The sequence below is a fragment of the Eptatretus burgeri genome, chromosome 14, assembly GCF_056783735.1.
Source record: "Eptatretus burgeri isolate ZD-2024b chromosome 14, Ebu_testis_v1, whole genome shotgun sequence".
In the NCBI taxonomy this organism is placed as follows: Eukaryota; Metazoa; Chordata; class Myxini; order Myxiniformes; family Myxinidae; genus Eptatretus; species Eptatretus burgeri.
Genome location: NC_140974.1, coordinates 185,175 through 211,837, shown reverse-complemented (window position 1 = coordinate 211,837; position 26,663 = coordinate 185,175). Strand labels below are relative to the sequence as shown.

At 45.3% G+C, this 26,663-nt stretch overlaps 1 protein-coding gene across 1 annotated transcript in view; it reads right to left on the bottom strand.

Moving 5' to 3' along the window:
- Nucleotides 1-26,663, bottom strand: part of LOC147012521 (dynein axonemal heavy chain 17-like) — a 138,142-nt gene that overhangs the window by 48,301 nt on the left and 63,178 nt on the right. Inside the window, 13 exon segments of the mRNA XM_085855736.1 lie at nucleotides 1,643-1,765; nucleotides 1,877-1,999; nucleotides 3,333-3,581; nucleotides 6,065-6,217; nucleotides 9,200-9,286; nucleotides 10,555-10,671; nucleotides 10,826-10,939; nucleotides 12,103-12,211; nucleotides 15,538-15,707; nucleotides 22,925-23,179; nucleotides 24,523-24,705; nucleotides 24,826-24,969; nucleotides 25,067-25,207. Coding sequence (XP_085711862.1) covers nucleotides 1,643-1,765; nucleotides 1,877-1,999; nucleotides 3,333-3,581; nucleotides 6,065-6,217; nucleotides 9,200-9,286; nucleotides 10,555-10,671; nucleotides 10,826-10,939; nucleotides 12,103-12,211; nucleotides 15,538-15,707; nucleotides 22,925-23,179; nucleotides 24,523-24,705; nucleotides 24,826-24,969; nucleotides 25,067-25,207 — 1,968 coding nt within the window.

The following is a 26,663-nucleotide window of genomic DNA, read 5'->3' as shown; positions in this document are numbered from 1 at the left end:
CACCCATGTTTTGCCTCATGCATATTCATGTCTTTCCTCATGCATATTCATGTTTTGCCTCATGCATATTTATCTTTTTCCTCATGCATATTCATGCATATTCATGTCTTTCCTCATGCATATTCATGTCTTGCCTCATGCATATCCATATCTTTCCTCATGCATATTCATGTCTTTCCTCGTGCATATTCATGTCTTGCCTCATTCATATTCATGTCTTCCCTCATTCATATTCATGTCTTTCCTCATGCATATTCATGTCTTTCCTCATGCATATTCATGTTTTGCCTCATGCATATTTATCTTTTTCCTCATGCATATTTATTCTCCACCCACATCTTGCATATTCATGTTTTTCCTCATGCATATTTATGCTCCGCCCACATCTTGCATATTCATGTTTTTCCTCATGCATATTTATGCTCCGCCCACATCTTGCATATTCATGTTTTTCCTCATGCATATTTATGCTCCGCCCATGTCTTGCATATTCATGTTTTTCCTCATGCATATTTATGCTCCGCCCATGTCTTGCCTCATGCATATTCATGTTTTTCCTCCTGCATATTTGTGATCCGCCGATGTGTTGTGTCATCTCCGCTGGAGAGGGTGAGGGCGGCTCTTTCCTGTCTGGCGATATGGTGGTGGTTGTACGTGGAGAAAGCACGGTTTTTACCGTCGCACTTGGTGTGTTTTAAAATAAAGCAAAAATGATTTAAACCTCTCGGTGTTGGTAAACTGCCTGGATTCAAATAATCGGGGCATGTAGGCCATTCCAGGATAGTGACCTCTTACCCATGACATCATGATGCCCAAATATAATCAGTTAATTTTTGCATCAAAATACATTCTCACACCAAATTTTGTCAAAATCCCATCAATGGTTCATAAGTTAGCGTTTTTACCTTACGGGACCTTTGACCTCTTGACCCCATAATCTTAGCAGTTCATCTTTCCATCATTATACATACTTGTACCAAGTTTGATTTCGATCCCTTAAGCCCTTCTTAAGTTATCACGGCAATGAAAACCTATCCCTGGCGGATGGACGTACGGACAACCGGAAAACGTAATGCCTCTGGTGACTGTCAGCCTTGGCAAAAAAATATTTAAACCAAAAACAAAAATACTTCTCGACCCTTGGCTTATTTTCTTATAGCTCGAAAGATACTGTGTGAAAGACTGTGGGATTCTTAATGTCCACCAACTAAAAATAGTGGAGAAGTACCCAGCTTTGCGTTCATCTGGGGGACACCCATTTTGTGATGCAACATCGTATCTGTGAAGCACCAATATGAGTTTACGGTTGGGCTGAGAATCAAACACAGACGAGACAGCTCAAAGGTAAGCACACTACCTCAGCATCATCCTGTGATAACGGCTTATCTTTTGATCACAAGGACCTGCGGCCGACACCAAAGTTGGATGCTCAAGCATCAGTCATGCAAAGACCATGATTTCCATTAACAGAACAATTTAGCTGCACCAAGTGCTCAGATGAAATCAACCAAATATGACACGTCCACTATGAAAAGAAAAAAAAGGTGCAAAATTAATTAAGTTATCTAAAATGTGCGACACTTTCAGTTACCAAAACAAGAAATATTTTGACAAAATACTTCATTACCGTCAAAAATTTTACCTGGTTATCTTCCAAGATTTCCACCAATTCATCATCAACCTTGAGTAGCGGTGTACCTGTCCGTCCATGTGGTTCATGCTCAAAGACCATGGTTGACCAAGTGGCATCCAGTTTCTTCAGGACCTGGCACATTCATCCGAGGAAAAATTTCATCTCAAGTTCAAAAGCCAAAGCCAACCGCCAACGGTTCACCTTTTTGAGAGTGAGCGTAGTCATTCTGCATGCTGGTACTACCTTTTCCATGGTCAGCTCCTTCACGGCCTTATCAACGATTCCACGAACGTCTTCCTCGAATTTGTGCAGGTGAAGGCTCAACAGATCAAAAAGTGTCGTCGATTCAGACATGCTGAATTGCACCTGTGGGGTCCACGTCACTCTCATGTAGCATGGATATTTGCAAAGAATGAACCTTCCTCCATGTCAATAAAATGAAATTTAGAAACATTTGGCCGTCAAAACGTTATAGGAACGCGAAAATCAAAATAGTTCAATATATACCATTGTTATATCTTTTCCACAATGAAAGTAAATACAATTAGTGGAAATAAATGACATGTGAGTACCTGCAAAGTCCATAGCAAACTTGGTGGCATAATGGTGAGAGCATCCGCTCTGAGTCTAGGAGGTCAGCGGTTTGAACCCTAGCCGAGTTAAACCAAAGACTAAAAATGGTACATGCTGCTTCCTTGCTTGATGCTCAGCATTTCAAAGGTTAAAGTTTAATCTTGGTTAACTATGTGCTCTCCAAAGATATTACTTTATGAAATCAACCCTCCCCCATCCAACCACGAGTCCTCAACTCCCTCCCCCAAATTCTTCAACCCAACATCCAATCCCAAGGACTCAATCCCATCCACCCTCCAGCCTACCAACCCCCAGTCCTCAACTCCCCTCCCCACAACGCCTCAAACCCCACCCAAACCCAAGTCTTCTCCTCCTCCATATTTCCACAGGGAACTCAAGGTCTGCCAGCAAACCCCTTCTGGGGAAACTTCCAAATTCAAGAATCTCTGCTCACCTTCACTCTTTCATTCCTCTTTTTTCCCCACCTTTGGAACAAACTCCCACACTCTCTTCAATCCAACTTCTCCCTCCAGGTCTCCAAAACAGATGTTCACCACCATCTCTCATCTTCTCCCATCCAAAAACCTTGATCTTTTCTACCCCCGTTAATCTACCCCAAACCCACATCCTTCAAATTCCCTGCTTTCCTTCCTGAAAGTCCCTGTCGTGTCCATCTTGTTTTATCCTGCGTACCACTCCCTTCCACAGATCTCGTGATGTCCCTGTTTCCTCCTGTTGTTGTGCTTCCCTCTCTTTACCCCTCTTGTCTCCTGCTCCCCTTGTTATATGTTCTGTGTTCGCTCTTATGCGAGTGTCGACATCGTATGGGAAAAACAAACTGAGGAATCATTAGCAATGAGGTCAGTGATAAAGCTGTCTGTCAGATGAAAACATCAGTTAGTTTTTGACCTTGAGGAACACAGTTATAATGTCACCATCAATAGGAATTTTGAGTTGAAGCAGCAACAAATGAACACAAACAACCCTGTGACAAAACAAGCACAGAGGGCAGCAAGCAAAGAGAAAACAACACGGTTGGTCTTTCACAATGCTCACACAAAGCCCTGGGGACAGCTGATAACATGAAAAAGATGAAGTTACAACTTGGGTAAGATGTGATTCTCACGCCCGTCGTATGCATCAGCTCCTGCCAATGTCGCTCTCGAATGGCCGTGTTCTGAAGTTCCCCAACAGAGCGCAGGGATGTCACATAATTACGGAGAGTGCTGTCCAACCCACTGTAGACATCCCAAGAACGAAGATCTTTGTCCATGGCACGCAAGTCAAGACAAAACTTCTTGGTTTCCATGTCCATCTGGTCGACGTTAATGTCTTTCCAGCAGGTGTTTTCCCAAGATGCTATCCTAGTTCTCACCTGCATGGACAGACAATGTTCGGTCAGATATGGATAGCAGATAGAAATCTGTGTGACGTACACATCATGGAGGACATGCTTTAAAAAGACATCATGGGGGTCATGAGGATCAAGTGGATGTCACTGCTGTGTACAAGTGGATGCCAAGAGCATGTGTCATATTTTCATACAAACGAGTGTGAGCCGATCAAGTCTCAAGGTGACGTTTCGTTCGTGACACACAAACTTCCTCAAAGCCCAGTGAACAATCGAGTGCGTGGCCTACTTTATTCTGACATGTGTCAATCCTGTTCCGGTCCAACACACTGATGTTCGGAGTGGAAAACAAAAATTATTACTTTTCTCCCTGTTGTTAACGCGAATCATCCTTGATCGATTGTCCGTTCCCTCTCTACCTATCATGGTAAGGTCTTAATTGACAGTTATTTTTCACATTTGACACCATATTTGACGATCAGATGTTAGCACCTCACCAAATATGTCGGTATCCGGGTTGAAATCCAAAAGAAAATTGTCTTCATACGAAGCATTGTATGTATGGATCTATCTTTGCTGAGACAGCGGCAGGGTGGCAGCTCGTGCTTTTATCATTTATGAATTGTGAGAAAATGACTGTTTAAAACCCCTATTGAGGTGCACCGTGGTAAACAATGTGATCCGATAAATTATAAACCACGGACAGGTACATCGTGATGGTCAGGATCCATGTGGAAGTCATCAATGTGACACATGGTTCCTGGTCCCATAACAGTGAACGAGTTTTCTTGGATTCAAGATCTGAAGGAAGTGAGACCATCTCACCCATGGAGTGGAGAACTGTCGAACCCCGACATTCGCAGTTCCGGTATGTGTGGACCCTGCGTATTCACCATTCATAAAATGTGACCTGCTTCTTTCGACATTTGTGGCCCTGTGTTTTGGGTATTCACGGTTTTTCTGACCCGCTTCTCCATTTGTGGCCCTGTGTTTTGGGTATTCAACGTTTTTCTGACCTACTTCTACATTCGTGGCCCTGTGTTTTGGGTATTCAACGTTTTTCTGACCTACTTCTACATTCGTGGCCCTGTGTTTTGGGTATTCACGGTTTTTCTGACCCGCTTCTACATTCGTGGCCCTGTGTTTTGGATATTCACCGTTTTTCTGCCCTGCTTCTACATTCGTGGCCCTGTGTTTTGGGTATTCACCGTTTTTATGACCCGCTTCTACATTCGCGGCCCTGTGTTTTGGGTATTCACGGTTTTTCTGACCTGCTTCTACATTTGCGGGCCTGTGTTTTGGGTATTCACGGTTTTTTATGACTCGCTTCTACATTCGCGGCCCTGTGTTTTGGGTATTCACGGTTTTTCTGACCCGCTTCGACATTCGCGGCCCTGTGTTTTGGGTATTCACGGTTTTTCTGACCCGCTTCTACATTCGTGGCCCTGTGTTCTGGGTATTCGCGGTTTTTCTGACCCGCTTCTACATTTGCGGCCCTGTGTTTTGGGTATTCGTGGTTTTTCTAACCTGCTTCTGCATTCGCGGCCCTGTGCTTCTCGTATTCGCGGTTTTTCTGACCTGCTTCTGCATTCGTGGTCCTGTGTTTTGAGTATTCGCGGTTTTTCTGACCTGCTTCTACATTTACGGCCCTGTGCTCAGCACATTCATGTGTTTTTCTGACCTTTTTGACGGGGTTTTCTACGGGATTTTTGATTTTCTCTTACGAATCAAGAACCACCGGGAACCTGTCCCACCTTTTTACCATTGAAATAATTCCCTGAAATTCGCGGATTCAACAATCGCGGCACTTTTCAAGAACGTATCCCCCGCGAATGCCAGGTTCCGACAGTATTTGTCCCATGCTGATGATGGCCAACCAGCCTGGTACACGTGTTCCCTGCGGAGGTCTTTCCAGGGTGAGCTATCCCAAAAGGTTGAGAATGCAATGCTCTTGCACCTAAAACACAGCGGTAGATCTATCCTATCAGGGAATGGAGTGGGGAGCAGGATGAGCTGTGTTCGCCTGCACAAAGTTAGATGATCATACACTTCATGAGGCGTTCTTTGAAGGTTTCTGAAAAATAACTGCGGCAAAGTCGATGGCACACACACTAATCCCCACACCATCCCACCGAAAGCAAAGTTGAATGATGGTAAAAAATTTCCAGCAAGAATGACCCAATATCGAAGTTTGAGTTCAATTTTTCCCCCCATTTTGACCCCCTGTGAACCTAAGTCCCCACCCCGGGGCATGAACCGGGGTTCAAATCCCCAAAAAATAGTTCTATCTTTCATGCGTCTCCCAATGTTGAAAGCGCACACAAACTTTCAATTCAAAATGTTTTTAAATGAAGACCTAATAACCTTCTCGGTGACTAAAGCATTCTCAAAATATCTCAATCAGGCAAACCTAACTGTCTCGCCGAGCGAGACTTCCAATGGAGAAAATCTCACAGTTGAGCAATGACAATAAAGATGATCAGCATTCTGTATTGTGCATTTCTTACTGAAGTGATGACATCCCATAGGTCCTTCAGCAGCTCTGCCTGGTGCCAACACTTGCTTAGCCGATTGCTGCATGGAGGGGTGACTTCAAAAAATCCAGCAGAGGCTGTAAGTTCAAGAAGCTCTGCATCCAGCTGCTCCATGTACCGTCCAGCCTTTTCCATTTCACAAAACAACACGAAATAAAATGGTTAATATTCTTTGCCACAAAATGCAAGATCGGAAACTCGAGCACATCCACATGATGGTGTTCAGGAAAGACCCGGCTATTAACACACAGGCTGGCACAACAACACCAACTGGAGACCCCTGTAGGCTTCAAAACTCAACGAAATTTACAGACGTTACCAAGATCCTTTTTGCCGATCCCAAACTGAAGTCCTGCACCTGTGGCTTTTACAGCAGGCAGTGAAACAGTGAGACCATGCTGGAGAGTTGTGATTCAGGCAGTGTTATTGTACAATTTGGCTAGTTACCATATCTTTGTTCTGTCAGTTTGAAAATGACAAGACAAACTGAAATTGTCAACTTCCCTCTTGGAGATGTGCTCTACTTTAATGTGCTGTTTTTGCTCGGAGTGCAGATGAAGAAAAGCAATTAAAAGAAAGAAGGGAGCAAATAGAAAAAGTGATGGGCATATCTGGAGATTGATGTTGACAAACGTTTGATGCGATAAGAAACTAGAAGGGTGTTGTTGAAAGCCAGATATGCCTCCACCCACATAAAAATTATGGCTTCCGAATCACGTGACCGATGACGTCGTCAATTTTTTTTACCCCATACAATTTAGCAATAGATGTCACTCAAACATTTTCATACTGATTGGATAAAGCCACCTATGACATCATCAAAAAAAATCACACTTGTTTCCCATGGCAAGTAATTGTGCCAAGTTTCAAGTTTTTTCCAAGGACCGGTTTTGGAGATACAGAGGTCCAAAGTTTTTCCTTTTTTTCCAACATGACCACACCACATGACCTATGACGTCATAATTATCATTTAAAACAATCAACATGAATGTATCTGGTCGCAGGGTTGGAATCTGCTCATTGTGGTGATTTCATTGTCTCATTTGGTGATTTCAGTGTTGTTTGACGAGCTGGCTCAATCCGGCTGAGGCAGGGCTCGCGATCTACACTTGCTCGGCCAGATGAGAAAGGTCACGAGCGCCGACCGGCGCATCGCCTAGTTAATTACACAGTCATAACGAGTATTGTGGCGTGACAAACAGGTCCAGGAGTTTAATCGGAGCTCTGGGCTTAGCTGACGGTTGTGGTCGTTTTGACACGACCAGCGGAACTCTAACTGGGCGACCGGAATGGGCCGCGGCTGCAACAATATAATCGTTGATACGATATTTGACTTATTTGATTACCTTCAGGTTTTTTGTTGAGGACAAGCTCAAGAGAAGGGAAAGTAGTGCACAGATGACGAAAATGTCATCGAGCCTCAGAAATCAGACATGACATAAAAATAACCATTCCTTGCATCAGACGTTCCCAAAGGGACGGGAGAGGGTATTGTAATTGGTATGTCAGTGTGTGTCAGTCAGTGAGTCTGCACACATCCCAATTTCAACACACCATCCCGAGGCGGTCTCCAATATAATTACACCACAAGCAGAATTGCACACTTCGACAAAGTCTCGCATAACCACAACATTTTTTCGATCTAATTTAACCACAAGCTGATTTTATACCTTGAAGGTGGAATGTGTCAAAATTATGCACACTTGTTCCTGGGTGTGATACCCCGCACCACCCGTGGTCTGAGACCGATGGCCTGGACCAGTACGTCCATCCGTCCGACGGTTCGGTTCGACAAAGTTGTCAAATCGAACCGCAACATTTTAACATCTAATTCAACCACAACTTGATTTTGCACCTTGAATGTGCACGTTGGAGACGGTGTTGAAAAAAAAAACGAATCGACACCGTACTCCGCATCCTCTCCCTGTTCTCAAATCTTCGACCCAATGGCTTTATAAATCCCGCATTGCGAATAAAATGCTTCATTAAAAAAATGTATTTTTAATCCAATCTGAATTTATAACCTGGAAATGTCTGATGGGGGTCACTTAGACAGACAAACATTTTTTTTGGAACCATTGTCCTCTTGGATTTTGTTTTTAGAACCAGTCCTCTTGGATTTTGTTTTTATGACCCTAAGGCACACCTACCCATCCCTGAAGCATTCTGCACATCTGTCAGTGGATGAGTGAGTCCATACTTGTTCTCAGATCTACTGTAATGTATGTACCCCAGCATGGTTCTCAGCTGTTAAAAACGCTCTGCCTTGCTACATCTGCGATTGGAATCTCCATTGGAATCCCTTGCTGAGAAAAATAAAATGTGAAGACACAAACAAGAAGTAAAAGGAAAAACAGAGGCACTTGCAAGAAGTACGGAAAACAGACGGAAGATAGAACAAGCAAACAAAAATATAGATCCAAATATTTGGCGTACATGAGTGCACAACAATCATGGGATTTTTAAAACTGCTTCACTCCACCGAGCTCTATGACGTGGAGGAACCACCGATGGATGAGAGTGTGTTTGCTGATGAGGCCACGCGGCCGCCATGTTGGGACTCCCTTCCGACCGAAAGTTCCGAAGCAAACAACATGGAAAAGCAGGTTTTTAAAGAAACTGTGAGTATTAATTTTTTTCAACAGGGCTTTTTCATGTTGTGGTGAGCTCCACGATGGCGGCCAGGGACTTCGGTTTTCTTTCAGCAAGCCAGTAATCCAGCTGCATTTATAACAGGGCTTCACTCCTCTCCGCTTGCTACTTAAGTCATGTCATCCCTCCCTCGAACCCCCTCATTCAATCTTCTCCAAATCTACTTTTCTTTCACTATCTGCTTCTCCAACACAATCTTACTCTATTTTGTCTTCACCATGACTTCCATCTCTCTTCTGAGACCCACCCTGCCAAACCTGTGTGTCCAAAGGTAGCTCCGAGATGGGAATTTGTAAATGCGAAGGTATGCACTGAAATCGCATCGCCAACAGTATCAACAATGTGATCACTCAAAATAAGACGAAGAAGGATAAAAAACAAAACAAATGGTGGCAGTGATGGGGGGAAAGAATGAAATAGAAGGGAAGTTTCATGCAATAACGAAAGCAACATTACCTTATCCAATGCGGGGTAAGGACGTGTGTGGTCAAAACTGAAAGGAGCCTTGATGACAAACCATTTGTGAAACTCGTCTAACTTCTCCTGTGAATATAAAGTGATTAAGTTCGTTTTTACTACACCAAGCATCACTCATAATTACTGCATGGAAATTGAGTAAACGACTGACAAATCAGAGACAATCAACATGTCACATACTTTCCTCCCGCCTCATTCCAGGCCTCAAATTCCGACGTCCTCCAAACCGAATGAGAATGTTGTTTTTGTACTGGCGGGATGTGCTGACACATTGTAAGCAAGAACGAACCGTGCGTGCTTCCCCATTGTCTTGGGTCACTCACCTGCATTTATTTTTTTTCCACATTTATTTATTTTCATTTATTTTCCCGCCCATTTATTTAAATTTTCATTCACCGACGCATTCCGAGGGTTCTGTGATTTTTCCCGGTGTGTCTTCGAGTTCTCAACCACTCCCTCCACCCCCACCCCATTTTGACCTGAAATGACCACCGACCTTTGAACTCTTGACCCCAAAATCCAATCAGTTCATCTTTACATGATTACCCATGCATGTATCAAGTTTGGTCAAAATCCAATCACTGGTTCACAAGTTAGCACAGTACGCAGTATTTTTACGTCACATGACCTCTTGATCTTTTTTAACCTCTTGACTCCAAAATCTTATCAGTTGATCTTTGAATCATTATACGTACTTACATCAAGTTTGACTTCGATCCCTTCAGCCGTTCTTAAGTTATTTCCGCAACGAAAACCTCTCACGGACAGCTGGAAGGACAGACAACTGGGAAACATAATGGCTCTGCCGACTTCATCGGAGGAGGCGTAAAAACCGTTACGTATTCCATGCGTCCCCCAATGTTGATTGCATTTACAAAGTTTCATTAAAAACGTTTAAAAATGTTTTAAAATGTGCCTGTAATTGTGTTTTTTGTGGGGAATTTGACCTTTTTACCCCACTCCAGATGCTCTTGCACGTTCTTGCCACGGGGTGATCATAACCACCAAGTTTGGGGAATTTTTCCGCAACCGTTTGGGAGGAGATTCCGTGATGGACAGACAGACGGACGGGACAGATTACAAGACGTCCCCGTGTTTTTTTTAAAAAGGCGTGGGGACAAAAACTTCCAAGGCCATTTAGATTTTTAACTACAGCTTCTGTGCATTATCATAATCTATCGTCATGTCGACAAAAATGTAGGCAGCAGCAGTAAATCTCTCTGGACACATGGGGTGAATAAATTGATGGGACGGTTTTGTCATGCGGCACAGAAATAAATACCGTGCGTGTTTAAATCAATGGACGTGTTTGAGAGGTAGTTGGGATGCATCACCTGAAACTGAACACATTTTTGCTGCAACACAGCCATCTCGGCCATCAACAGTGGAGACAAATTCTGCTTCATCCGCGTCGCCAACTTTTTGGTGTTATCCCAGCATTCTGGAAGATTCTTTAAAGCATCAAAATAAACAATAAGAATGAAACAAACAGTGATGTTAGTGATGTCACAAGAAGTGACGTCATACGAACCATCAAAAGTCTTATGTGAAGACATTATTTCACAAATGATATCGCAATGTCTGCTTGCATTCTGCACAAAGTACCTGCAGCTGAGTGTGAACGCTTTCAGGCAACTCTTGGCCGTAATGCTTGAGCAGTTCAATGGTTTGCTTAAGAGGTTCAAACATGTTATCTGTCGCCGCCTGGCACTGCTTCACCTGCAAATAGAATGCAAAACGCAATGATTGCACACACACGACGACTTCATCTGGCTGTCTGGCACCCGCTTCGCTCTCCAAGCTCTGTGCCTGCGGTATCGAAGGCCACCTCCTCTCCTGGCTTACCGACCCTTCTCCATTCTCATAGTCAGCATGTAGCTTTTTCAACGGGATCCTCATCTCCTCTTCCTGTCAAGGTCGGAGTGTCCCAAATCAGTGTCTTGGGCCCAATCCGTTCCCCTTAAAAACACATCCATTATTTATTCAAGTCTGCCTCTATTTTGTCCCTTCTCCCTGTTGTTGGTGAGCTCTCACTCCCCCACATCCCCTCATCTCCCTTTCTATTGTCCCTTTTGCTCTGTTACATCCTGATCCTTTCGATGTTCCAGCTCCTCCACTAGTCTCGACATTGTATCTTCCAAACATCAGGCTGACTGCACACCTCAGCCCTTGTTATACCTCGATTCTCAGGTGTATGGAACAACTTTCCAGAGACTGTTCTGTCTCACTCTTCCCTCCAGGACTTCAAGCAAGCAGTGCGCACGTTCTGCATTCCAACTTTTCCACGAATCTCCATTTAATGAACAAAAATAAATAAATGACGAGAACGGTACTCAGTCGAGCGAACACCTCCACCAGGCTGGCGACCTTTCGTTTTGTATCCCACTGATTGGCTGGATCTAGACCCGGATCTGAACCAAAATCGAATCAATTCGTCCTCGTCACACACCCATCCAGTCCACCAAGTTTTCTTAAAAAATTATCGGATCCGGATCTGTAAAGTCCACCAACAAATGTCGGCAGATGGGACGCCGCCCGGTTAACATCCGTCCAAGGGACGGCACACACATTGATGAATCATTCTGCCTGTGAAACACCGGAATGACAGTTTATAGCTGGGTCAGGATTCAAACCCAGGCTAGACAGCGTCGAGTCGAATATCCATACCTCTCGGGCCGAGGCCATCCTGTCAGCCCAGCCACAGCCGATTTGTAGCAAACCTAATTCATCCGACCAACTACAAAATTAAACAACAAGTAATAATAAAAAATTTCATCACACAAGACAAAAGTTCATCTGAACCTTCAAACATCTGAACAAAAGTTAATCTGAACCTTCAAACATCCGAACAAAAGTTCATCCGAACCTTCAAACATCCGAACCTGTAAAAGATGACCCATTACGTTCACCAGGCCAGCATAATCTCCTTCATCTGGGAGTTTGTTTAAGCCTGCGTCAGTTTTCCGCAAAAACTCTTCAAGCTCTGATAAGCTGAACACAAGAGAGGAGAAGAACAAACAAACAACAGTTTTCTTGTTCCGACGATGTGCACAAAGCCAACGAGGTGTCAATAATTTTTCCACAATAATAAGGTGCAAATGGAAACGTAATGCCTCCTGTTTGTTTTCTCCAAAACAGGCAAAGATATTCAAATTGATCAAAGACAGATACTACTATCAATCTTTATTCCACCATGGTCCTACCTATCAAAATCCTACCTATCCTACCCATCTCCAGGTATCTCCAGACAATCACCCCAACTCTCATCTCCAGGTATCTCCAGACAATCACCCCAACTCTCATCTGCAGGTATCTCCAATCAGTCAGCCCAAATCTCATCTCAAGGTATTTCCAGTCAGTCATCCCAACTCTCATTTCCAGGTGCCTCCAGTCAGTCATCCCAACTCTCATCTCCAGGTATCTCCAGTCAGTCACGTCAACTCTCATCTCCAGGTATCTCAAGTCAGTCATCCCAACTCTCATCTCCAGGTATCTCCAGTCAGTCACGTCAACTCTCATCTCCAGGTATTTCAAGTCAGTCATCCCAACTCTCATCTCCAGGTACCTCCAGTCAGTTATCACAACTCTCATCTCCAGGTATCTCCAGTCAGTCATGTCAACTCTCATCTCCAGGTATCTCGTCAGTCATCCCAACTCTCATCTCCAGGTATCTCGTCAGTCATCCCAACTCTCATCTCCAGGTATCTCCAGTCAGTCATCCCAACTCTCATCTCCAGGTATCTCCAGTCAGTCATCCCAACTCTCATCGCCAGGTATCTCAGTCAGTCACCCCAAGTCTCATCTCCAGGTATCTCCAGTCAGTCACCCCAACTCTCATCTCCAGGTATCTCCAGTCAGTCACCTCAACTCTCATCTCCAGGTATCTCAAGTCAGTCATCCCAACTCTCATCTCCAGGTACCTCCAGTCAGTCACCCCAACTCTCATCTCCAAGTATCTCCAGTCAGTCACCAACTCTCATCTCCAGGTATCTCCAGTCAGTCACCTCAACTCTCATCTCCAGGTGTCTCAGTCAGTCACCCCAACTCTCATCTCCAGGTATCTCAGTCAGTCATCCCAACTCTCATCTCCAGGTACCTCCATCAGTCACCCCAACTCTCATCTCCAGGTATCTCCAGTCAGTCATCCCAAGTCTAATCTCCAGGTATCTCCAGTCAGTCATCCCAACTCTCATCTCCAGGTACCTCCAGTCATTCATCCCAACTCTGATTTCTAGGTATCTCCAGTCAGTTACCTCAACTCTAATCTCCAGGTATCTCAAGTCAGTCATCCCAACTCTCATCTCCAGGTATCTCAAGTCAGTCATCCCAACTCTCATCTCCAGTCAGTCACGCCAACTCTCATCTCCAGGTACCTCCAATCAGTTATCCCAACTCTCATCTCCAGGTATCTCAAGTCAGTCATCCCAACTCTCATCTCCAGGTACCTCCAGTCAGTCATCCCAACTCTCATCTCCAGTCAGTCACCCCAACTCTCATCTCCAGGTACTTCCAGTCAGTTATCCCAACTCTCATCTCCAGGTATCTCCAGTCAGTCATCCAAACTCTCATCTCCAGGTACCTCCAGTCAGTTATCCCAACTCTCATCTCCAGGTACCTCCAGTCAGTTATCCCAACTCTCATCAACAGTGAGTCATCCAAACTCTCATCTCCAGGTACCTCCAGTCAGTCATCCCAACTCTCATCTCCAGGTATCTCCAGGCAATCACCCCAACTCTCATCTCCAGGTATCTCCAGTCAGTCACCCCAACTCTCATCTCTCGGTATCTCCAGTCAGTCACCCCAACTCTCATCTCCAGTCACTCATCCCAACTCTCATCTCCAGGTATCTCCAGTCAGTCACCCCAACTCTCATCTTGAGGTATCTCCAGTCAGTCACCCCAACTCTCATCTCCAGTCAGTCACCCCAACTCTCATCTCCAGGTACCTCCAGTCAGTCATCCCAACTCTCATCTCCAGGTATCTCCAGTCAGTCACCCCAACTCTCATCTCCAGTCACTCATCCCAACTCTCATCTCCAGGTATCTCAAGTCAGTCACCCCAACTCTCATCTCTAGGTATCTCCAGTCAGTCACCCCAACCCTCATGTCCAGTCACTCATCCCAACTCTCATTTCTAGGTACCTCCAGTCAGTCATCCCAACTCTCATCTCCAGGTATCTCCAGTCAGTCACCTCAACTCTCATCTCCAGGTATCTTAAGTCAGTCATCCCAACTGTCATCTCCAGGTATCTCCTGTCAGTCATCTCAACTCTCATCTCCAGGTATCTCCAGTCAGTCATCCCAACTCTCATCTCCAGGTATCTCCTGTCAGTCATCTCAACTCTCATCTCCAGGTATCTCCAGTCAGTCATCTCAACTCTCATCTCCAGTCACTCATCCCAACTCTCATCTCCAGGTATCTCCAGTTAGTCACCCCAACTCTCATCTCTAGGTATCTCCAGTCAGTCACCCCAACTCTCATGTCCAGTCACTCATCCCAACTCTCATCTCCAGGTACCTCGTCAGTCATCCCAACCCTCATCTCCAGGTTTCTCCAGTCAGTCATCCCAACTCTCATCTCCAGGTATCTCAAGTCAGTCATCCCAACTCTCATCTCCAGTCAGTCATCCCGACTCTCATCTCCAGGTATCTCCTGTCAGTCACCTCAACTCTCATCTCCAGGTATCTCCAGTCAGTCACCTCAACTCTCATCTCCAGGTATCTCAAGTCAGTCATCCCAACTTTCATCTCCAGGTATCTCCTGTCAGTCATCCCAACTCTCATCTCCAGGTATCTCAGTCAGTCACCCCAACTCTCATCTCCAGGTATCTCAAGTCAGTCATCCCAACTCTCATCTCCAGGTACCTCCATTCAGTCACCCCAACTCTCATATCCAGGTATCTCAGTCAGTCACCTCAACTCTCATCTCCAGGTATCTCCAGTAAGTCACCCCAACTCTCATCTCCAGTGCTTCATGCAAAACATCACTGACAACGTCTTGCTTCCCTATACCATCTTGACTAACGTATCACTGAGACATGAAGTGTCAGAATGACGAAACTTCACACCCAGTCGATGGAAGAACTAATGTGCGGACTGCGCTTTGTTTCATTCGAATAGCTTTGCCTGTTTTGGAGAAAAAGGATCAGAGGCATTACTTTTCAACATGCCATCGTACAAGCAACGAGTAAAAATATGTGTTCGCCTCGTTGTACTCTGTTGTGAATAACTCAATGGAATCAGTTTTTGAACGCACCAGGTGGATTTGGAGATTAAGAAGCATTACATCGTGTGTTCGGGTGCAATGGCACAAAATACCTCTTGGTGATGTGATTGACGAGGTGTTCTTTAAACATGAGACTCCAGCAGGAAATGATGCACAATAACGCCTGCTTGAAAGGTCGGCAGTCGACTTGAAACCAGCCTGATATGATGTGGATGTTCTTCAAAGCCGTTACTTCCTTATACGTGGCAGCGTAATGATCAATCTGGGGTGGAAACACACAATAATGTTAATATATCGAATTAATAACTCTCATCGTCCTCCGATGACATCACAACCATTGAGTATTCTCGTGACTTCTCTGCTGATGGAGATACTTTCTTGAAAGGAGTGAGTTCGACAATCGGACTGAAAAGAGTAATTAAAAGAGCATTTCAAGGGGCAGGCACCCATTTAAACTCCTTTTAGCATTTCATTTAAACTCCAACTGTCATATCCAGGTATCTCTAGTCAGTCACCCCAACTCTCATCTCTAATAGCCGGCTCACACAAAACGTGATAAAAGTGACTCCCGCTCTCCCATCAAACTGCTCTGCAGTTCGTCCAGCAAGACCCCTCTATCCACTTTCTATTCCACTCTCACCAACACTGTTTCGCACATGCAACTCCATCAATTAATGTGATCCCATCCACCTCAAGTTTTCACTCTCTCTCTCTCTCGAATCCATGATGCCTCCGCATCGTAGCGACCCTCTTACAATAATCCTCCTCCAGGGTTGAGCCGAGAACCACGGTGTGGGCATGCACCAGATAAAAGTGCACCCCGTAAGACTCTACGGCAGCCGAAGAAGACTCGAACAGCATTGTGGGATTTGGATTGAGGATTTTGGATGGGGCGTGTCGGTTGTAGTCATTAAACAGAGGGGGGTTGATGGTGAGACATAGGCTCTCAGGACTCCATCCGCTGAAAGCAGGACTAACTTTGTGATTGATCCATGGTGGCCTCCCACGAACGGTCAAAAAGCCCCACCCCGGACGAGGTGAAACCAATGGCACAAACTTATTCCCTGCCAACCCCCACTATAGTCTGGGAGCCATGAAATTTTTTCCCTTAACCTTGCATTGTTGTATTAAGTTTTTTTTACTACTGATTTTGGTAGCCAAGAGTCTCTATTTTCAGAAACTGCTTGATGACATGTTGTCACCCTTGAGCAATTTGAGAAATTCAAGATGTCATCCAAGATGGCCGCCATTACCTATAAATGACCATAACTCCCTAACTATTCATCCTTGGAAGGTGATTTTTGTCTCTATACCTAGGTTTTAGGGGTCAAGCTATCCATTACAACTAAGTATTATGTTAATATCATATTGTAATGGACAGGCACTAATACTTCACTATTGTCTTTTCAGGTGCTGCCCGCATGACGATTAAAAAATGAATGAAGAACAGTGCTTTTTCGTGTCCAAATTTGGATGTGAGAATAAGACCGAACCGTTGAAAGACACTGGCTCTGTCAGAATTCAAAACTTTATCAAGCATAGCAAAATCTACGGGGACAGGTATCATGAAATTCTTGAAGAAAAAGTAAGTGAAAATCCTGAATGCACAGTTAAATTGCACAGAAACTGTGCTTCAACATACACTTCAAGCGTCCAGGTTGAAAGGCACAAAAGGAAGAATCCAGAAAGTGCTTCGTCTTACGTTCCACCAAAGACCAGGAGACGTTCATCACTACCAGGATTTATCTTCAAAGAACATTGTTTGTTTTGTGGTGAAACTTGAGTGTTTGAAAAAGATCCGAAAATCCCAAAACGTTGGCGACCAGCATATTCATGTCGGGAAATAGGCGGCGCAGGTGGCAAGAAGTCACTCAAGCAAAGTATTTTTGAAGCCTGCAAACGGCGTCAAGATGAGTTATCAGACGTTGTGCGGCAAAGGGTCGATAGCGCTTTAAGTGACCTTCACGCAGCTGATGCAAGGTATCATGTGGATTGCCGAAACAGCTTCTTGTCAGAAAAAAATGTGGCTTCAGCTGCAACCAAGTCTGATAACCAAACCAATAACATTAGATAAAGATTGTTATGATACTCGGGTTAACCGACAGGAATGTAGAGAGACCGTGTGTGACACTTTGGTGAAACTTTTTGGGAAGCTGTCTCCTAACCTAGATAGGGTACGACCTGCACTTCTCATTGGTTCAATGGTAATTGGGGTGATGAAAAACCAGCCCACAAGTTTGCAAATTACTTTTGGCATCAAGATGAGATCAAAAAAAAAACTTATCAACATGTTACAAGAGTATGGTGTTACATGTACCTACGATGAAGTACGGCGTTTTAAACATTCAGCTGCCAAAGCCACAACCATGGAACCTTCACTACCAGTCCTATCAACTTCAAGTTCAAGCTTGGTTCAGGTTATTGTAGACAATTTTGATACTGACATATCGTCTCCAAACGGAAAGTTAATCACCCATTCCCTTGCCATGCTGCTCACACAACCAGATAGTAACAGTTGTGAAACAGTCCAAGAAGACACCATTAGGCGTGTGAAAAAGGAAGACATGGTTGAGCCACTCGAGTATGACGTCGAGATAGAGAGATATAATGGTCCCAAGAATCCTCCGATGCCACAGAACACCCCCAAACTATCCGTTCAGCCCCTGCGTATGCTGGCACAACAAGTAATTTCAAAGGGAAGAGCCAGTGAGATGGACTTCGCGTTCCTTCAAGACATGAACAACACACTAGATTGTCCTGAGTACAATGGGTACAACACTGTGGCTGCACGTCGACAGGGTCATTCAGCACAACCAAAGACGAAGGCTGTTTACCTTCCCTCAATAGACATGATCCCGTCACACCCAGATACCATGATGACATCAATGGCCATTGCACAGGTCAACACACGCAATATTGGGTAACAGTTCGTAGTTTTTACTTGTGATCTGCAGCTGTACAGGGTCGCTCTAGAAGTTCCGTGGACTTATCCAGAAAAATTCTCAAATGTTATTCTACGGTTGGGAGGATGCACTCTCTAATGAGCTTCATTGGATCTATCGGAACACTGATGGCTGATACCGGTCTGTCAGATATAATGTTCTCTGTGTTTGGCGGTGTGTCGAAAATGCTAACTGGAAAAAAGTTTCTCCAGAACGTCAGAGCATTACGAATGGTAGCTGAAGAGGCACTTCGCGGAATCATTCAGGATAAACCACTACATTGCAGTGGTGACCTCATGCAAATTCTCGAAACCGAAGTCAGCAAGAGTCAAACTAACAAACTTTGGGTCGATGTCTTGATAAAACCTGTCCTGCTCACCATGATGTTCGTACAGGCTGAGCGCGAAGGTGACTGGACACTTCATCTGGCAACCTACAGGCAAATGCTACCATACTTCTTTGCTGCGGGGCATGTGAACTATGCGAGATATTATATGGGTTGTGCTACCTTCGTGAGATGGAACGGCTACCACAAGAGGTGTTGTCACACTTCATGAAGGGGGAGCATGTCATGCACCATTCTGCTGGCTTATGGAATGGAATCTGGAGCGATATGATGATTGAGACGAGCTTCATGCGGTATTGGGCATGCTCCTGGGGGGATAGTTGGCATCACGCTTAAGCCAGAAACGCTGAAGGTATGGGCCCTTAGTCTGCATGCATGCAGCAGGTTGGAATCTGATCTGGATGACATGATGGATGAGGACACTCAAAGCAAGGTGGTGACAACACACAAAGAAGAGGCAAAAGCCAGGATCGCTGAAGACAAGAGAGACCGAGATGGAATCAGACAAAAACTCGACACTTGCATTAATCCTTTGGATTCTGTGGCACACCCCAGTGGTATAATCAATAAATGTAGTTTGCGGCCAAATTGGTTCAACTGAAGTCAATGTCCACAATGCTGTCACAATCGGGACTGAACAAATGAAAGTTTTCGAAAGTCGGTTACCGCAGGGATTTTATGAAAACATCACGAAGAAGGTTGTTACGATGGATCATGCAAGGAAGCATGTGAAGGTCGGAGCTGCGAAAGTATTTGATACCAATTTGATTTACTCAAGGGTGATTGTCCTACAGGCTAGTGGGTGGGACATTAACATTAAGGATGTGCTTGGTCATGAACTTGCACCAGTTCCAACGTCCATCTTTGATGATACTGGAGATGTGAGGATTGCGAAATCGAAATCTACCTTGAAGAAAATTCTCCAAGTTGAGGTGTCTGATAGAGTTGCTGGTGGTGCAAATGTTAGTGTGCTCGATGGCTCAGCAATACTCTGGGTAGTTCCTTGGCCTGCTGATGGGTCTGTCAAGGACTATATAGCGAACTTCAAATATGCAATAGGAAAAAGGTTACGGGTTGAGGACATGTATCTGATATTTGACAGATACTATGATTACAGCACAAAGAGTGTTACCAGAGGATCTAGGGCAACTGGTGTCATTAGGGTTCATCATTTGCAAGTCAACAGTAAACTTCCAGCGCAGAATATTCTACTAGCCTCTTCCAAAAACAAGAAGCAACTGATGCAACTGATAGTTGATGATCTAGTCCAGGATAAGAAGTTTCACGAGGACAACACACAACATCACAAGTTAGTGGTAACAGGAGCAGATCCGATGCCAATCGAAATCAGTGAAGGTGGAATTGTCATCTCATGGGCAGATCTGGCAACTTCACACGAAGAAGCAGATAACGTCATTGACCAACAGGTCTAGAGTTCTGCCACGGAAAATGCAGAAAGCAAAATCACTGTTGTTGCCGATGACACTGACGTCTTTGTACTGTTGCTGCATTATCATCACATGGCAAATCTCAAGAATGTTGTATTGATGGAGTCCCCCATCAAAGGAAGGACGGTGGTTGATATAGGCAAAACTGTGCAGAAGCATTCTGAGATAGTCGAAGGAATGTTCCCGGCACATGCACTTTCTGGTTGTGACACCGTTGCCTCCTATTTTGGAATTGGAAAGGCCACTGTACTCAAAAAACTTCGATCGGGGCACTCACTCAACTTGTTGGGTGCACCAGGGCATTCTATGGAATCTGTTATTCAACAGGCTACCTCCTTCATTTCCGCATGCTATGGACAAACAAACTGTAGTACATTGTCAGAGACAAGGTTAAAGGTATGGCTGTCAAAAACAGGCAAAGGGTCATCAACACTGAAGTTGTGTATCTTGCCACCAACAACTGAGGCATTCAAGGAAAATGTTAAAAGAGCTCGCCATCAGGCTTTGGTATGGCAGTCACTGGAAGCGCAGAACCCACCCGAGTTGGACTCAACGGAAAATGGTTGGGTAAAGGATGACCAAAACAAGTCCCTTAAACCAGTCACCCTCCCTGATGAAGTGGAACTAGCCCCAGATATGGTACTACATCTAATAAAATGTGGATGCCACAGTACTACTTAATGCAGTTCATGTGCTTGTCGTTGCAAGTCTGCAAACATGAAATGTACAATATTTTGTGCCTGCTATAATCAGGGTTGCTGTAACCCGACATCATAGTTGATTGCATGTCTTTGCGATGCACATGGGAAACACAATGTACAACAGTGTAAATTATTTGGTGAAGTGGGAGCCATCCTTAAATATGAATTGTATAATATGCTTTTGGTAGTCTGTGTGAGAATTCAGATTTAAAATTAAAGAACATTTGTTATAATATAACACCTGTGGTCATTTACCTTTTCATATTTTCCCCAAGATTGAATAGTATAGAAGATATACCAGTGCTTGTAAACTGGCAGCCATCTTGGATTTCCAGATGACATCATCAGCATATGAACTTTGATCTGATACAGATAGATGTGTCTGCAAAATACCCAGTGATAGACACCTTCACGACTAATTTGGAGTAAATAGTTAAGGAGATATGCCAGTTTTAGTGTTACGGCGGCCATCTTGGAAATTCCCATTATGTAATATGATATTAACATAATAATTAGTTATAATGGATAGCTTGACCCCTAAAACCTAGGTATAGAGACAAAAATCACCTTTCTCGGGTGAATAGTTAGGGAGTTATGGCCATTTATAGGTAATGGCGGCCATCTTGGATGCCATCTTGAATTTCTCAAATTGCTCAAGGGTGACAACATGTCATCAAGCAGTTTCTGAAAATAGAGACCCTTGGCTACCAAAATCAACAGTAAAAAAAACTTAATACAACAATGCAGGGTTAACCCTCTCTGCTCCCGGACTACTATATCCCATGTACGGAACAAATATGTGTGCAAATGTGGGAGAATGTTGGGCCCTTCCTTTCAAATCCCCCTTGGGTTTCACACCTGTTCCTTCCCTGTCCTCAGTGGATGCTTGAAGTGCAGAAGCATTCAGACATTGAGAACAGCGCAGTTACTTCGGCTCCTACACGCCGGACAACTCAAGGGTACACCTCCATCCAAAGGATGAGACAGAAAAGAAAGAGAAAGTGAAAAATAGACGATGTCTGTGATCACAAAGCGATCGCCATGGGTAGGCCTCCCCCAACCGAGGCAGGATTACCGTTGCCGATCGGCCGCGACTTACCCTTGGCCCGTGATCCAGTGATGGCCATATTTTTTTCGGCCCACCACATGACCTGATTATTCAACATTTAGGGATGCAGTGTAAATTAACAAAATGTGTCCCCATCGACAAACTACCCATTAAACTCGACATCATTAAAATCGGAGGAAAATTATTCAATCTGTGATTCAAAAAGGTGTTTTTTGTTAATTAGGTCACAACCCCCAAAACTAGGTCAAGGTCACCAATCAAATATCAGGCGCACAACATCAGTGCAGATCCACGATTACGATGCAAGAACTTCTTTGGAAGGCCGAGCGGCCTTTGAGATTCCCCAGTGGCAAAATGAAACGAAGACAAAAAAGGCGTTAATTTATTTTAATTCAGACCGCCGTTTGACCTTCACCTTTAACCCGGATGGATATGACCTAAATTCAGCGTAAACCCACCTTGCTATTATGGGCTGTCTCGAGAGGGCAATTTCGTTCACGATCGGACAAACCTCAGTCGAGTGACGGTGAAAAATATTAAAATGTCTATAATTGGGGTCATGACCTTAAAAATTATGTCAAGGTCAAAAAACAAAAAAAAAACATGATGCCAACCCGCGTACTTTGTGTTCCCGTTATCGAAGCAAAATTATATTCTGAAAGTCAAAGCCGGCTCCGAGATACAGCTCGGAAGTTGATAACAGTTGGGAAATCTGTAGCATTGGGACTTCTGAAAGTAAGTGGCGGTTTTAGTCGTGTGGTTCTGAGACTCTGTGGTGCCGTTAAAAGTTGTGGCCATCAAATTGTACAAAACAAACCCGACAACAAGCAATCAGCCTTCCGCTCTGCTCTCGGTTCTCCGGGGAGGCTTCAAAAAGAGATCCCTCTCTCTGGGTCTCAGTCGTCGTCCCGTGCCCCATTTTTAAGCCCACGGTTTGTGAATTTTCCTCACCGTGACACCTCGACGAAGGTACCTGACACTTGAAGTCTTCGAGGGTGGGAGGACAAGCCTGCTGATCCCGTTGCTCTTGTGCCCGTAACTCGTCGGGCCGAGAAGATATCCCGCGGGTCAAGAAGTGAGCGAAGAACTCTGTCCGGCTTTCAATCCACAACAAAGAGAAATCCTCGAAGAGGGCCTTGTAATCAAGAGCCTCGACCATCGCGTTGACCACGTTGCTCAGGATTTGATTCCGCGTTTGCGACAACGATTCCATTTCTTCCAGTTCGGTCTGCAATCGATAACAGGTGAGAAATTCGGTTCGAACATGGACAGGGAGGAAAAGGAATGCTTTTCATGACAAATCATGGGTTCGGGGGGGGGGGGGGGTCATACGCTGTATATCATCATCAAGAACAAACATAACACAGGACACACGATCTTGCATGTCAAACAGACGAACAGTGGGTTCGACTATGCCTGGTGTTGGCTTAATGGTTAGGGTGGTGGGCTTTGTGATCCTAGGATCGTAGGATCCTGAGTTCACATCCCACTCGGCTGTTAAATTAATACCAGGTGGGGTTGACTCTGCCCGTCATCCTTCCGAAGTCGACAAAATCAGTGCCAGCTTGCCGGTATCCTGTGTCGGAGTGGCGACCCGTCCAGGATTGTGTCCGATAGCCAAGGAGACTGCTTGGGCAGCACCAACGCTCCGCACAGAGTGTGGTCCCACGTGTTGAGGAGGTATTCGCCGAATTTCGGGGAGCGAGAATGTTCTCTACTCTTGATCTTCAGAGTGCATACCATCAAGTGGCCTCGCATGAGCGAAAGCAGACACCTTACGGCTTCCATCACACACGAGGGGGACCTCTCCGTTTTGCCGTGCTCCTCATTGGTCTTGCTTCTGCTCCCAGTGCATTCTGGCGAATGATGTCACAGATCTCAGCTGGCCAGGAGGGCGTCCGGCGTTACCTAAACGACAAAAATGTGTCTGCTTCGTGTCCTGAGAAGCATGAGGAACATATTCAAGATGTTTTGAATCGCGTTGATCAAGCAGGCTTAAAACTGCAACGTGATAAATGGCATTTCAGGAAGGCTGAACTTTCTTTTCTGGATCACGTGACCTCAAAAAAGGGAACGAGCCCACAAAAGGGCACGACTCGAATTCAATACCCTGGGATCTCAAGACAGCCACCTTAACCGTTAAGCCAACACCGGGTTTAATTGCTGTAAGTGTGAAAGAGTTCAGGAACGAATGCATCACCAGGGAGCCCTGTATTCCTCGGGCGGTTTAATTAAAAAAAACAAATTCGAGTAAATTAACATCGGACAGCTGTTGATCCTCATGACCAGTCACATTACGAGCAGTTTCTCGATTCATTCGTTCATTTTGAAAAACCACCTGCGGCTTGCATCACTGCTCGGAGCACATCTGTGAAGCTGATGCAGTGCTCCTGTGTTCCCAGTAAGCTGGTTACTCATTTTGCGTACCTCAGAAGGATGCCAGACCGAGTCAACCCACCGAGTGTTAATGCAACGGGTTGATAGGTGCTTGAACATCAAGGCCACCTTGATATGACCGTCAAGCCGACACCTGGCTTACCGGTACCCGACTGAGGGCAGATGTCCGCGTACCTGGAAAGATGGCTTCCCGAGCACGGGACGGCCGACGTTTGCGGCGATGCGGTAAATGTCATCCAGTTGATTTCGCATCAGGTCGTACATTCCACCGTGAGAGTTTATCTCGAGCGACGGCTTAAAGATGAGCTCAGAAGTGTCCAACTCAAGTCGAACTTCAAACATTGGGACAGCAGCTTCCTGTTGCAAATAGAAATGTCCTCGTATCGAATATTGTGAACAGTGAACAATGAAAACAAATTCCATGGAGGCAGCGATCAAAATCATCGCATCATTCTCCATTTTTCAGTGTCTCCCTACCTGCAGGTCCATGTTGGTGAGGAGCATCTGGAACGAGTTCTTGATAATGTTGGTCAAACCGTCGAAAAGTGTTGCGTCAACGTGCGCGAGGTAGGCCTGCCATGCAACGTCATCCAGTTCAGCCTTGAACAGCGTCTGATTCTCCTGATACAACAAAACAACAATTCAGCCATTCAACGTCTGTTCTTGAACCACTGTACGGGTGATTGCGAAACTGAAATGCCCACGCACGTCTCAGTACCAAAAGGAGTTCATGGATGTGGTCTCCACCACTGTGGATGCTCTTGGAGCTACGTTCGAGGGACGTCGAAGGACCGACGATGTCCAGCAAGGATTCGCTTTTCTTGTCCTTGCATTTGAAGAGTTGCAAGGAAAGCCAGTCCTGGGGAGACAAGACGTTGCACACATCAGGAATCTCCGTCACGAAGTACGTTCGAACTGAACGGAATGCGACTGATTGGTCAAATAAAAACGGGTAGAATGGAGAGGTAATCGGTACGTGTAAGCCCCGATGATAACAATTCTTGTGACGTCACAGGATACCGTGAAAGCGCGTGCCTCCAAGGCAATGGCACACAACATACAGTGATCTCCAGGTAGTTATTTCAACAGTACGTGTATTAGTTAGCCCTTTCCATGTGTCTCGTGGGTAGCTGGAAAAGATGCATTGCCTAGGGACCTTATCGTTGGGTCTCCAATCTTCAACCCTTGCACTTCTTCCACAACTTTGCCCCCACTTGGTCTCTCTCACGCATGGAACGCGCAAGGACGCACGCACGCACGCAAACGGATGGGGACCAAGCGAGCGGCACAGCGAGTGCCTCGTCTGCATTTGTGCGCCATTTCCCATTCAAAACTGCACACCGATTCTCAACTGCCGATTTCATTCTGCTCACCAAACTCTACCACGCTCACCACAACCACTTCATGTACGACTACCAAAAAATCCCCGCAACCACCCACGCTTACATTTCAGTTACAAACGCGACCGTTGTTGATGATATCGTCACGAGGAGTTTCCACATCTTCGCGATCTCTTCACTACGAACGCCACGACGTACTCCTACTTCTCGACAAGCGCCGCAACTGCCACATATTCATCAACCGCTCACCGCAGCCTCGAGGGACGCTGATGGGACAACTGTAAGGATATTTCGGGGCATAACTCGAAGTGCGAACGTGTGCTGGAGCTCGTTGGAGGACCTACGCGTAGTGCAGGGATTTGCCTTAAATCCTACGTTTGAATGCAGGCCAGCAAACGTTCAGGGCCAGAAGGTGCCTCCAAAAACCATGGCCCAATGTTGAAGTCGGAGCTCCGACTCGTGGCCCTGTCGGCGAGCGACTGAGCCGTAATTCAGTTTTGGGGCCTGATGGGGCATGGCTTCCATCGCAATAGACCAATGGGGAAGCTTGATTTCACCAAGAGCCTCGTTTGATCCAACTTTTGGTTCCTCCCCTCGCCCGGGGCTCATAAAAAGAGCAAATGCGGCTCATTTTAGACAGAATCGCCAGGGGACGGAACAGGCTACAAGCAGAAGATGCCAGAGCTCGCCAGACATCGGACCTCGCCGGGGAAACAGTCGGCGCAAGGACGACAAGCGTCGGCGCTGAGCGGAGGGGGCATTGCGAGTCAGCGTGACCGAGCATGGGAACACAAGCTCGGCTGCGAACCGGGGCTGCTCTCGTTCTATCGACGCTCAGTTCAGCTGCATCCCGCAGCGACACTTGCACCTACAGATTCTCACACCATTACGATTGGGTCTTTTCTCTTTCTTTCTTCGACCATCTTTCTCTCTTCTACTGTGGACGCAAAAGAACAATCGATGCTGGTGAGCCCG